The sequence below is a fragment of the Zea mays genome, chromosome 2 (assembly GCF_902167145.1).
Source record: "Zea mays cultivar B73 chromosome 2, Zm-B73-REFERENCE-NAM-5.0, whole genome shotgun sequence".
NCBI lineage: Eukaryota > Viridiplantae > Streptophyta > Magnoliopsida > Poales > Poaceae > Zea > Zea mays.
The window spans coordinates 222,421,801-222,434,966 of NC_050097.1; the positions used below are offsets into that span (position 1 = coordinate 222,421,801).

Consider the following 13,166-nt stretch of genomic DNA (forward strand, 5'->3'; position numbering starts at 1 on the left):
AAATTGTATGCAAGGCTCTTCTTTAAATACTATTGCCTCCGTCCAAAAATATAATTCAGTAATCTCGTTGATATTTATCTACTATTACACATTGTGCAAGAGTAGCAGGTGGGATTTGGGAGAGATGTAGTAGATATTTTTACTGTAACAAATATTGACATAAACACACATGTGGTGTAGTGGTAGCTACGAGCCTACGAGCACATTTGCTTGAGGGGTTGTGGGTTCAAATCCCATTGGAGCCACATTTGTGTTTTTTAATTTAATTTTAGCTAGGCGTGGGATGCACGTGGGAATGAGAATGAGCTTTGTGAGAGTAACACAAAATGACAGCCGAGAATGGGAATGCGCTTTGCGGTGGGAATGCGCTTTGCGGAGAGGGGGAATGAGAAAGACAGAACACCGAATGGCAGCCGGGAATAAGAATGAGCTTTGCGGGGAGGGCGGAATGGAAATGGCAAAACACGGAATGACAGCTTACCCCTTACCGTCTTAATAAGTAGTATATATATATATATATATATATATATATATATATATATATACTAGGTGAGTGCCCGTGCGTTGCAACGGAAACATATAATACCACAAAAAATCATGTACACATGTGTGTTATATTGATACAAAAAAAGATACTGAAGATGAGCTAGCAAAAATTTGCATCCAATGTTATTGAGAAGTATCTTACTTTTGGTTCTCCTGAGCAACGACAGATTCTGATCAATGAAATGCTTGGTAGTTGGCACAACTGATGAGAACGAGCAGTCACATGTTTGTTTTCAACAATGATTCTCAGCTCACCTTTTTCTTTTAAAATCAGCAGTACGATGGCCTGCTGTTGCACGATTAGACTCGATGCATTCTAACAACACTTGTAATGTAAACATATGTCTTCTAGCCAACGATGAAAGACCACTTCGCATACTATGTAACCAGTTTGCAAACTATGTTGTGCAGAAGGTTTTGGAGATATGTGATGACCAAAACCGTGAATTGATTCTTTCTCGTATCAAGGTCTACTTGAATGCACTGAAAAGATACAACTATGGGAAGCATATTGTGGCACGTGTTGACAAGCTTATTGCCACATGAGGTAAATAGATCCCAAGACCCAAAGGTATATATTGAAAACCATTTATCCTTGTCATTTGATCTTTTGATCACTGACCTTTTGCATTTTGTTTGTGTTTTTTATCATCTTTTAGAATGGCACACTACCCTCCTATTGAGATGGAAACGGTTAGGATTACAGAATAACACATGTACAATTAGCTCAATATTACTAAGGTGTTGCTGCTCCATCGGGCCCATGTTTAAATAGAAGAGAAACTACTATATAATTTGTATGGCAAGATGAAGTGAAATTAAGATGTAGAGGCAAGAAAACTAATGAAGAACATTATTACTGAAACTATTTTGCATCTGTTCTGAGTTACTACTGTAGTTTGAAGCACGGTAACTTTGTGTTTTAATGCTATTTATGATACAATCTTTTTATAACATTACTTTGTATGAGTAAGACAATGTTAACCAGCATGTGTGTTTCTAAACTCCTACAAGATGAAGACATCAGCACTGGTGTAGAAATTAACCATGATATCACTCAAGACTCAACATCATCCAGGCAACCTATGAAAGATGTCACCGTAGAAAAACAGCCTGCAAGCTCAGTTGCTGACAGATGGAGACAAATAAAGGACACGGATAATTGATGGGTTTCAAATTGCTGAAACGATGGCACTGGAAACTAAAACATGTTTAGTTTTAGACCTGCAGTGTGAGCGCTAATCATCCGGTATTTGAATCTCAGTCTGCTCGGTGAGGTTGCTAAGTGTTGAACATGAGTTAGATTATCTTTATTTCTGAGTCAGGCATCTGTACAAATAAAAATCCGGAGTCTGCAGTCTGGATCAGTTTTGAGCAATAATATTAGTTAACTGCGACTGATCTTGAAGATGCAAGAATGCAGCTCCAAAATTTGGAGATACATGTTGATGTGTTGCAGAATCAGGAGGGGTGGGGAGAGAGGGAGATGCTCACAAATATTATGCATTATTTAGCATAAATTATGATGTCCTCTACAAAATTTTAAATCCAAACTCACTATACATGAAGAAACAAAAAACAAATCTGCCACTAAACAAGCACTTTGTGAAATTTGAACATTTTTTAATCTAGAATATTTTTCAATAAGAATTACGATAATCTGGAGTTATCTCCCCCTAAAACAAGTAGATGACAATATTAAAACATGTTAGAGATATACATCCAAAAACTTTTAAATCTAGAATTTAATTCAGAAAAGAAAAACATAATCTATCTGTTAAAGAGGAATATATCTCTCATGGACTATACAATTGGAAACACTTTTCAAAGCATTCAAGTAACTCTTAATATAATATATACATATATGTATTTCCCTCAGAATAAGAGACACATTCATTTTTGAACTAACTTTGATTTGAGCACGCATTCAAAAATGATATTATTCTAAAATGAATAATACGTGAATTATTCTTTATTATATGTTTTGGAGCATTTACTTACAAGGATAGAATAATAATAGTATAATAAATACTTTGCATCATGATGTATTTTCGTTTGTGCATTCAAATATGTGAAGTGAGGAATTGAATCATTTTCCTAAGTAAAAGAAACAATGTGTGTGTGCATTTCATATTTAAAACATTTACAAATCAATGAATAAAGCAATTAATATAAATATATCTATATCTAAATATGTTTGCGTAACATGCCGGGATTTCTTTTATTGTGCATTTATAATTTAGTTTGAAATTTGAATATTTTTTAATCTAGGAGATAAAGCGCCCAAATCTTCAGCCTTGTTGGCGGCACGAGCTGTCTTGGAGTGCAGTATATCTGTTTTGGGGGCTTGCATAGTGGCTCCACCAAGAGACAGTCTTCGGTTCGCACCACCCATGGAGTGCCTAGGTATACTGACATCATTGTAATGAATATTGCATGGACAGTGGACATTCCTCTGGAACATAAAAGGATTAGATCAAGTATCATTAAAAACTTATAGATAACCTGCTGGATAAATTGCAATGCTAATCTCACCTGTTGTTCCATTCAATTTTTTTCATCTTTGTAAGAGAGGCATAACCTTTGAAGTAGACAGAACTGATTATGTGTGTGAAGTCATACGACTGAAGTAGTAAGAACAAACAATAATCAAGATATTAGATGGGGCTTTAGTATGTTATGCGAGGTTACAGATCATCTGAAAATTCTCTTGAAGAATGTGTCATCAGCATATTCAATTCTGAAACTATGCCTGGTATGTGGTATCACATCATACTGTTGAGACACATGAATTGCTTCAACTCTCAGTGATTCTGTTCATTTGTAGATTTTAAAACAACACTACAGCTAGTGTTATGCAGCTGAGTCATCTCTTAGCTTAGCTGTGCCACTTGGCTGAGCCTTAGAAAAGATCTTATAACTCAAATTCCTTTTGTTTTTGAAATGTGGTCCACATTTGCCTTAAGTTGCATCCACTTTCCAAAATATGCAGTTACCATACATATCCTAGAAACAAACACTGTTATGTTCAACGCTTTTTTCAAAGAATTATTTTACATTAGTTGTTAGCTAAAATATATCATTCTTCTTTTCAAAATGAAAAAAGCGTATGTTACTTTCTATTCATATGAGTAACATACGAGTAACAAACGAGGTACGTCCAGAGAAAAATCACGAAGCATTCCTCTTGTCCAACGTCGAACAGCTGAGCCATTGTTCCTAAACCACACGAGTCTCTCAGGAATCAGGCTGCCGAACACAGCAGAAACGGAGCACCATCGATCGACTTCAGAGTTTCATGGACGTACGTACCGATATTCATCGCGGGAGGCACGGCGATCAGCATGTAGCGGTACAGCGGGTCACGGGACAGGAAGCCGAGCTCGTACGCGGCGCGGACACGGCGATGCCGATCAGCGGGAGGAGCACGAAGCGGACACACATGATCGCGACGATCACCGCACGCTTTAGCCCCGACTTCCGAAGCCCTGCACGCACACATCCATAACGACTTCAGAGTTCAGATCGGTTTCAGAACGCGCCATCGTCTCGTCCAGGGGGTGGACGTGCTTGGATCGCCACTGTGTCTGATTTTGATCGAAATAGCGCCCACCTTGAGTCAGGTTTCCGCCTAGGATAAGGGTGATGCAAGGGATCGTGCCGTCGCTGCAACAGAAGCAGACCGTGAGTGACCAGCCTGAAGAGGTGTTGACAGGCAGCAGTAGGCGATTTGAAACACTCCGTCGTCCGATGTGCATGCTTACCCCATCAGCTGGAGGGAATCCTGTATAACTTTTAAAGGAGCTCCGTCGCCAACGATTAGGGATTTCAGCCATGGGACCAGGCCAACAACGAACCCAATTATCTGATCCAAGATGTGGCATCAACATCAGAGTTGGTCCTTCCAATTCCAACTATGTGCCACAACGAAGTGAGAAGCGAGATTCCTAAACATACCGCGGATATGGTGCGCGGTGCCATCAGCTCCTCGATGAACTGGTGGATAGCGTCTTTCAGCTTCGTCCAGAACCCCTTGTCAGCGACCTCGCTCTCGCAGGACAAGGGAGGGGCCTCCTACAGTTCTGGCGAGTCAGTTTCTCCAAATATTCCACCGTGACCATGCATGGCCGCCGACGATGCAGTCGACTACGCTGTAAAATTGCTTACCATTTGGTGTTCTTCCTCTTCCCCGTGCTCGTGCTCGCGAGGCTTGACTGACGTCGGAAGAGGTGCCTCCTCGTCAGCGCAGCCAGCTGGCCCATCTTCTTTCGCGTGCTCATGCTCCTCGTCACTGTCGGCTGGGCACTGGATGCTTTTAGACTGCATCTTGTTGTACAGCTTGCCGGACTTCTGCATCAGGCTGTACGTGTGCGTCCATATGAAGAGGCAACCCAGCTGCCCAATGCAGAGCAAGACAGATTCACTCAGACTGAAGAACTCGCTAGACTCGTGTATGTATGTGGGAAATTAAACAAACAAGATAGTTAGCCCCTTACAGCCATGGACAAGGACAAGTAGGAGAGACTGCGTGAGCGGCAAGTGCTTGAATCATCCCCAAACGGGTTCCCGTCTTCGTCGCATACAGTCGGGACAATGATCAGGAGCAGGTTTCCGAGATTTCCTGCGTTTGTCAGTAGAGGCCATTACTGATGTATCAACTCGGCTTGCATGCGTATTGAACATTATGTTTCCATTATCTACAAAAAATGCAGACTGAACGAAACATGAACGTCCAGTGACGAAACTGTACCTAGCTGAGCAGAAGGCCATGATCAAGCCCCTGAAGTGCTGCGGTGGCTTCAATATGCTGCAAGCTATCCAGCCCAGAGTGCCACCGATCATGAACGTGATCGCTATATTAACTGGCACAAACCACCTGCAGAACAGAAGGCGTACGTGCGTGTGTTGTGTCAATTATGGCACTTGAACAGCTACAAACAAGTATTATAACTTCTACCTACAAATAACATTTATGTCCCGAGGAATGAAAATACAACACACACATCTCATTATCATTTTTACCCTTTGAATCAAAGTCACATTCTTCAGTAGCACCTCCAAGTTTAGTCTTGAGTCTCCTCGGCATTGTGCTGGATCAATCTGCAGCGAGAACATAAGGAAGCAATTAACAAAGGAATTAATACGATACAACCTGCTTCTGGATAGATATCTGAATGCTAAGGTTGAAAATGAAACTCAACCAAACTACTGACCTGATCTATCAAGTTATTAATACTAAGGTTCAAAATGAAACCCAAACAAACTACTGAGCTAGTCTATCAAGTTACGTGTATATATTTTGTTTCCATGTACAGATACAAATATGGTCCCATGTAAATGCACTGTAAGATTAGGCATAAAATTTAACAGATGAACTCGGAGTGAGTAAATAACAGTACCAACTTGCACATCAGAAGCCCCGCGAGCACAGAAGTGTATAGAACATATGAATCTGCTAGCAAGTATTCCTTAAGAAGTATTTCTGCTTTATACTTATAGGCCTTAGCTGCCATGATTGGGTCAACAGGAAAATCCATAATCTGATCCATCAAGTCAACAGTCAACACCTATTAAATAAGTCAAGGAGATGCATGTTAATTAATAATAGAAAGCAAAAGAAACAAAAAAATTGAATAATAGAACAAATAATAAGTGTCTCATGGTATCTAGGGTCCCATAGACAGTATGAATATTGGGTGTCAGCCAGTGGAATGGGGTGTTGCCAGAGCCAGAAATGTTAATACAGGGTCAAGTCGTTTGAATGTTTTTGGAATTTGTAGAATTTCTAGAGGATTTACATTACCTTTATGGCTTGGAGCCAGGGCTGCAGCTAGGACAGCCTGAGCCCTGGCTCTGCCACTTGGTATTGCACAAAAAGAGGAAACACGTTTCAGGCAAATTGTGATTTTCATCATGTGTGGCTAGTGCTTTGGAGAAAACATCATAATATGCATCCCATTTGCAATAGCTATTGCATTTCCATCTGTTATGGATCCTTTCAACGTTAAAAAGGAAACTTGATCCCTAGGGGAAAGACCTCCCCTTCCATCTGTTATTATTATTTGGATAGTCCCTAATAATAATTATATTTCAAGGTGAACATCCAAGTGCTTGGAGCATGAAGCAGAGAGGGCCATCAGGGATATGTTGGTGAGGCTCTTCCAGGAGCAGCAGCTTCGGTATGACAACAGGTAGAGAAGCATTAAGTTGAAAGTCCAGATTCAGTCCCTGGAGGAAAAAGTCGAAAAATGAGGTGGAGAAAAGCATAAAATATGGTCAGATTGCTTGTGAGGAGCTCTCAAAGGGACTTTACTGCCGTGGTGTCTGATTAACCATGGAATGGAGACAAACTGCATGGATCATTTGAAGTAGTGCTGATTACGGATGGAAATCTAGGTAAGTACACAAATGACGATTTATGGGCAAGAGAACCCTATATCAGAACTGATCCCGGGGTAAGATTTTTGAGGGGTACATTATAAGGGGTTTTGGGTATTGAATAGATTCATTAATTGTTCATATACACGATCTTCAAACAGTTACACAACTTTGATTTGCTTGAATAATAACTATGGTTGGTACTGTATGTTTGTGCATATTGTGAAGAAGTTGTGGATACTAAAATATCAAAAAAAAGCCACACTTCATGAAATAGAGTAAGTTTTGTACCAATAAGCAGCTACTTCTATTTTGTCATTGGCGATCCAGCTCTCATTTCATCAATGCACAAAATCCAACAGTAGAAGAACAAATATCGAATAGCCAAGATACAAACTTGGATATAGATTCTGGAAAGTAGAAATTTAGTAAGAATTCCAGACAATTAACAGACATATGATGGAATACCTAACAAGACAATTATACAATTATGTAAAATCAATCTTGTTCCTAGGTCAAGCCCTGATGATTCTTTGGATCTAACGGTAAAAACATAGCTACACATGGATATACATATACTCAAAAAGGGTTCAAAATATTTGGTAAAAACATAGCTACACATGGATATACATATACTCAGAAAGGGTTTAGAATATTTGACTTTTCCAACCAGGACATGAGCAGAGCCGTAGGAAGCAGACTTCCATAAAGAGAACTGTTAACAAATTGAGTAACTATGGCAGGAGCTAAGGGTCTCTCCTTTCTTGCCGCAACCATCAGAGGCACCTAGCTGCCTGGTTTTTTCGCTGATGGGCTGGTTTTGTTTTTTAGGATCTGTCTTGCTCTTGTTTTTGTTTTTTCTCTTCTTTTTTCTTTGGTTTTCTTATCCCCTCTGGGGAGGTCTTTTGTACTATGGTCTATTTTGGACCCTCTTTTCCTCTACTTAATATAATGATGCGCAGCTCTCCTGCGCTTTCGAGGAAAAAAAACAAATTGAGTAACTCCTTACAAAAAAAAGAATGAATTAAGTAATTTATCTCCACTGCCATTGACCAGTGCTCACAATGGTATGACTCATATGGCATCTCCACTACCTTCTCGTCGGGGTGAGCGAGGAGCCGAGTGAGGTGCCCCATAGTGCCGGCGGCCAGCACGGCGCGCGCAGTCTTCGACGCCGCACGCAAAGATCCCCGCCGCGGCCGCCGCCTGCACGAGCGCCGCCGGCGAGGCTCCGGGATCCGCCAACGCCGACACGACTGCGGGCACGGCGCCCAGGCGGAGGTAGAGCAGCTTCTTGGTCCGGTTTTCGATGATCTGGTTCTTGATCTCGCGCAGCGCGCGGACGCGCTCGTGCTCCACCTCCTCTCCGCCGGCACCGGCACCCGGGGAGGGCCCCGCGGCCGCCAGCCTCGCCGTCAGCTCCTCCGCCCTCGTCCCCATGCAGCTCGACGCAGACGCCGACACCGTTGGTGCGGGCAACACCTCCTCCGGCCGCGCGCCGCCGCTGGCCGTGGCCGGCATCTGGGTAGGAGTCGGGGCGGGGTGCGATGGAATCGGCCGCCGGCAGCACTGGATGCGGCCGCGGGATGGAAACCCTTGTGCGAGCGGTAATTGCGGGATGGAATAGGCCGCGGGCAGCGCTGGATGCGGCCTCGGGAAGCGGGCTTGGCGGCCGAGAGGGATGCGCGGGCGAGGCGGGGCGCTGCGGGAGGGACGCATCCAGCGCTGGGAACAGAGGAGTCAGGCGCGGAGGATGGAAGGTGCGGGGGAGCGCTCTGCCGCGGGCTGGAAGGTGAGCGCGGCGGGGCGGCGGGAATCGCGGCTGTGGCTGCGCGGAGGATGAGCGCCGCGGGGATGGAAGGTGAGCGCGGCGGGGATGGAAGGTAAGCGCGGTGGGAATCACGGCTGCGGGAGGCCGCGGGCGTGAGCGGAGCGGCAGAACGTGCACCGCGCCGATAGTGGACGCCTACAATGCTTACATAATAGTATATATATATATATTGATTCAGGCAAGTTCCTTGTGTGTATAGTGGAGATGTTTGGTTGTGTTCCTAAGCCTAAGGACTCAATGACTGCAGTAGGGGAGAGCTTGATGCGCGCATGCAGTGGGGTTACAAACGAGTAGAGAAATAGAGGGACAATGTAAAGGAGCGAATGAACGTACGTGGGTCCGCTAAGTTTGGAAGAACTTGTAATGACAAAATATTATGTTCTTTGCAAGTGGCAACGACATTGGCTGGGATCTCCATTTCATGTGAAACATGCATGCGTGGTTGCAGGCAGTCCTCAATGTGATACATGATGATGATGTATACATCTAATACCTTGGTGTATCAGAACCAATCAGCAACTTGGTGGTGGACCGTGTTCTAATGCTTAGATGATTTCTTGCATGATCCCTGAATGCCCCCACAATAACAATGGCAAATACTCAGAGACCCCGACAGCCGGCCATGGGGAATTATGAAGGAGGTCTGTTGTAGGTTTAAGCTCACCCTATCCAATCAGAGGTGGACATGATCCACACACTAACTAAAAACTTTCGCCCAACATCTATCAAGCATATGGCAAATACTAATCCATGATGGCGTACATCACCTGATTTCAGGCTAGATCAGTTGGAGCGCTGCAACTACTCCATGATGCAACCCTATACATCACAACTAATAACCTTGGCTAGCCTCTGATTGATTTTCCTTGCTGTGCCTGTCAATGTGTGCGTGCCAAGATCACAGATCCCTGTCGTTGTAGCAGTTGGCCGAAACAGAAGCTGAAGGAAATAAAAAATTCTTAGGGTTGATTTGGTGACCGGGATCCCGAGGGGAAGAAATCCTCTTGCTATTCAAAATTGAATTGCAAGGGGATTCCTCCCTATGGATCCCCTAGGGATCCCTAATCATCAAATCAGCCCTTAGGAAAAAAAAAGAAGAAGCGGGTTCAACCTTAGGATCAGGGTGCAAATGAAAGGTGCTGGGTGCTAGACTGCTGGGTCAGTGCAAATGAAAGGTACAGTGCAACGGTTTTCAGCAATGGTAAGGCTAGCTCCAACAACGCACTGTAAAGTGTTCTGTACTCTAAATTTAGAGTTCAGATGCGTCCTCTAGACGCCCAGCAAGGACCTCTAAATGACACTCTAAATTATAGAGGACGCCGCACGCACCCTAGATGTGGAGACTTGGAGACGTGCGCTATCCGGGCGAGTCGTCGGGCTCGCGCGGGGGTGAAAAATCCGAGCGCGCTGTACTCCCGTCGCTGGCGACTTCGATCCATCTCGGCGAGGGGGCCTCGCGGCGCTGCTCGTCGGCGGAGCCGGGCAAGCTGGGCTCGAAGAGGCCGTGCTCGAGCGGGTCCGGCGGCGGACCGCTCTCGGTGGTTGGAGGCAAGGAGGTGGCCCGCGAGGAGACAAAGATCTAAGGGTCCGGTGCAACCGTCGGTGTTCGTCGCCGTTGAACCGCCATCGCGAAGAAGCTGAGAAGATCCACGACGCCGATGAAGGAAGGTGCGCAGAAATGCAAGCGCATCTCGTCGCCGCCATCTTCATCGTCTTCCACTAGCTCCGGTGCTCCAGATCCGAAGAGAAAAAGGTACCCATTGCAGATCCATTGTGGTTTCTATGATTGAAGTAATTGATTTTGTAGAACTCGTCCAGATCTAGGGTTTATGGTTACGCCAACACACATTCCATGCTTGTAGGCTTCATTCACCAGTTGGTATTGTTTTGATTATTGCTATTGACAGTGAGAACAATTGACTGTGCTACAAGCTTTGTTGTTGTACGAATGGATGTGTATTCACAAATACTTGGCGACAGGTTTTGACACACTAAATCATCATCACTAGGTTTTGTCTTCATAATTGATGTTCACATTAACCAAATTTCATTCTGCTAAAGGTTATGTTGTTGTAGGAAACGTTGTGTATTCACAATGACTTGGCGAATGGTTTTCACACACAGAATGATCACCACTAGGTTCTGTCTTCATTATTGATTTTGACAGTCACAACATTTCATTGCCCTGTGTATTGACAAAAACATATCGATTGGTATTCACAATCCATTTGTACACACTCTCTACCATTATAATTTATGAACTAGGCCACGGTATACATAAAATTTTGACGTACATATATTAACACAACCATATGTTTTATGTAGACCATGGATTCGGAGAACGCAAAGCTCCGAAGAGCACTCGCTCATTTAACCAGAGTAGTGGAGGAGCGTTGTGCCGACATCGTCGATGTCGTCCATGGTGCCTTCCAACCAGTTAGCGGACCAGTCTTGAATGAAATGAATCGTGCATTAGTTCAGATCGAGGACCTCGCCAACGACCTTGATCAGCTTGCACTGGAAAAAGACTGGGAGATGGAGCACATGGCCCCTTCACCAATTGCTGAATCATCACAAACAGAGGATGAGCTTCTGATTGATTATGATTCAGAGTTAAACAATGACGATATCGTCGGCTATGACGACGACCGTGACTACTCCACCGACGACACCTATCCCTACTAGATTAGCAAGCACCTAAGGAAATATGTGTATGTGCTAGGTTTATGTATGTCGTACTAGTCTTTTGTATGTGAACACAACTGATGTGTGCCACAAGTTCCTGCTTTAGTTCATGTGCTGTTTATGTTTGTCGATACCTATCTTTGGTAATGCTTAATGATATGAACTTTGCAATATATGTAGTCCTCGCCACTTCTGAGTTTGTTGTGCATGAGACTGTTTACAGTGTCATGGTTTCTATTCATTTCATATGGTTGCCTGAAATGTACTACACTTATTTAGTTCAATATGTTGTATTTTTTGTGCGAGTACCTTCATTGTACGGCATGGGTACCGACTGGAACCAAGTTATGGCACAATATGGAAGTTACCTATCCGAGGATGATGCCACTCAGTTTCAGAACACTGCATTTGCTCCTTCGCCTGAGATACCAGCCCAGGGATCACCAGCACCACCTCTAGTGAAGAAGGCTCCTCAACGCACAAAGCTAGCAAATTTCACGTCTGAAGAGGATATGAGGGTTTGTCAAGCTTGGTTGGCTGTGAGTTGTGATCCCATTGTGAACACTGGTCAGAAGCGTCAAGGATTTTGGAATCGGATTACAGAGGCATACAACTCTCGCAGAGGATCAATGCCAGAGAGGTCTACAAAATCTCTCATGAGCAGGTGGGACAGTATCAAAACTCAATGTTCTACATTTGCTGGATACATGATGGCTGTGCTTCGACAAAACCCAAGTGGCATGACTGATGCAGATAAGGTAAGTGTATGTACTATTATGCATATGTTCTTCATCAATGTACTTTACTACATCCCAGTGGTTCATTAAATGCATTATATGTTTTGCAGACATCTCTTGCGGCTACTCGGTTTGCTGCTGTTGAAAAGAAGCCCTTCCATTTCTTACATTGTTGGTCCATATTGAAGGATCAACCAAAATGGATGGACCAGCACATGGGTAACCAAAATCCTCCACCGAACCCTATTGCTACCCAATCAAATACTATTGACTTAGATGCTGGTGAAGACTCAGCTCCATCAAGTTTTACTTCAAAGAGACCGCTTGGTCGTGATTCAGCCAAGGAAAGGCAAAGAAGCAAAGATCAGAGAACACATCATCCACTGATTCGGAGTACCTAACACGGATGGGTGAGCTTTCTTTGGAACAATTATCTGTGTACAAATCAGTAGCTTCAACTGAGGAGAAGAAGTTGGAGTTCATGAAGAAACAGGAGAGGCAGAAACTCATATTGGAGAGGAAGAAGCTTAATCTAGAGAAGATGAAGATGGAACGACAAAAGGTGAAGGAGGAGACGGAACAGGAGGTTCTGATATTGAGCATGGATTTGACAAAATGTAACCCCCTCCTTCGACAGTACTATGAGGCGAAACAACAGGAGATTCTGGCAAGGGTTACTGGAAGCTCGTCGTCAAGCAAGTGAATGTTCATGAAGACATTGTAGTGGTTGAGGAAGTATTGTTAGTTGTTTGCGAAAACAAGTTTATTTTCAGCACTTGTGCACTTGACATTTTCCTGTTCTGTCATGGTTTGGAGAACAAGTTTATGTTTCTGCACTTGTCATTTTTCTGAGAATGGAGAACAAGTTTATGTTTCTGCACTTGCGCATTGTAGTGTTTCTTCAATACTGTTGTTGCATAATAATAGTAGACTTGCTTAATCATATTGCAGTAGTTGCATTACAGCATTACACATTGAAGTACGTACTA

At 43.6% G+C, this 13,166-nt stretch overlaps 1 protein-coding gene and 1 pseudogene across 1 annotated transcript; one reads left to right on the forward strand and one right to left on the reverse strand.

The window, feature by feature from the left end:
• Window positions 1-3,077: 3,077 nt before the first annotated feature.
• On the reverse strand, window positions 3,078-8,445 carry LOC109944411 (protein PIN-LIKES 7-like; annotated as a pseudogene).
• A 3,271-nt stretch (window positions 8,446-11,716) lies between these two features.
• LOC109944412 (glutathione S-transferase T3-like) lies at window positions 11,717-12,880 on the forward strand. The gene is made up of 3 exons (XM_020549165.1): window positions 11,717-12,198; window positions 12,288-12,459; window positions 12,630-12,880. Exons 1-3 carry the CDS (start codon window positions 11,764-11,766, stop codon window positions 12,878-12,880), a joined length of 858 nt encoding a protein of 285 aa, XP_020404754.1. The 5' UTR covers window positions 11,717-11,763.
• The last annotated feature ends 286 nt before the right edge of the window (window positions 12,881-13,166 follow it).

Coding starts and splice junctions, on each gene's coding strand:
- LOC109944412 (XM_020549165.1), top strand. CDS start 11,764: ATGGGTACCGACTGGAACCAAGTTATGGCACAATATGGAAGTTACCTA. Junction 12,199..12,287: donor GCATGACTGATGCAGATAAG/GTAAGTGTATGT, acceptor TATGTTTTGCAG/ACATCTCTTGCGGCTACTCG. Junction 12,460..12,629: donor TACTATTGACTTAGATGCTG/GTGAAGACTCAG, acceptor ACAAATCAGTAG/CTTCAACTGAGGAGAAGAAG.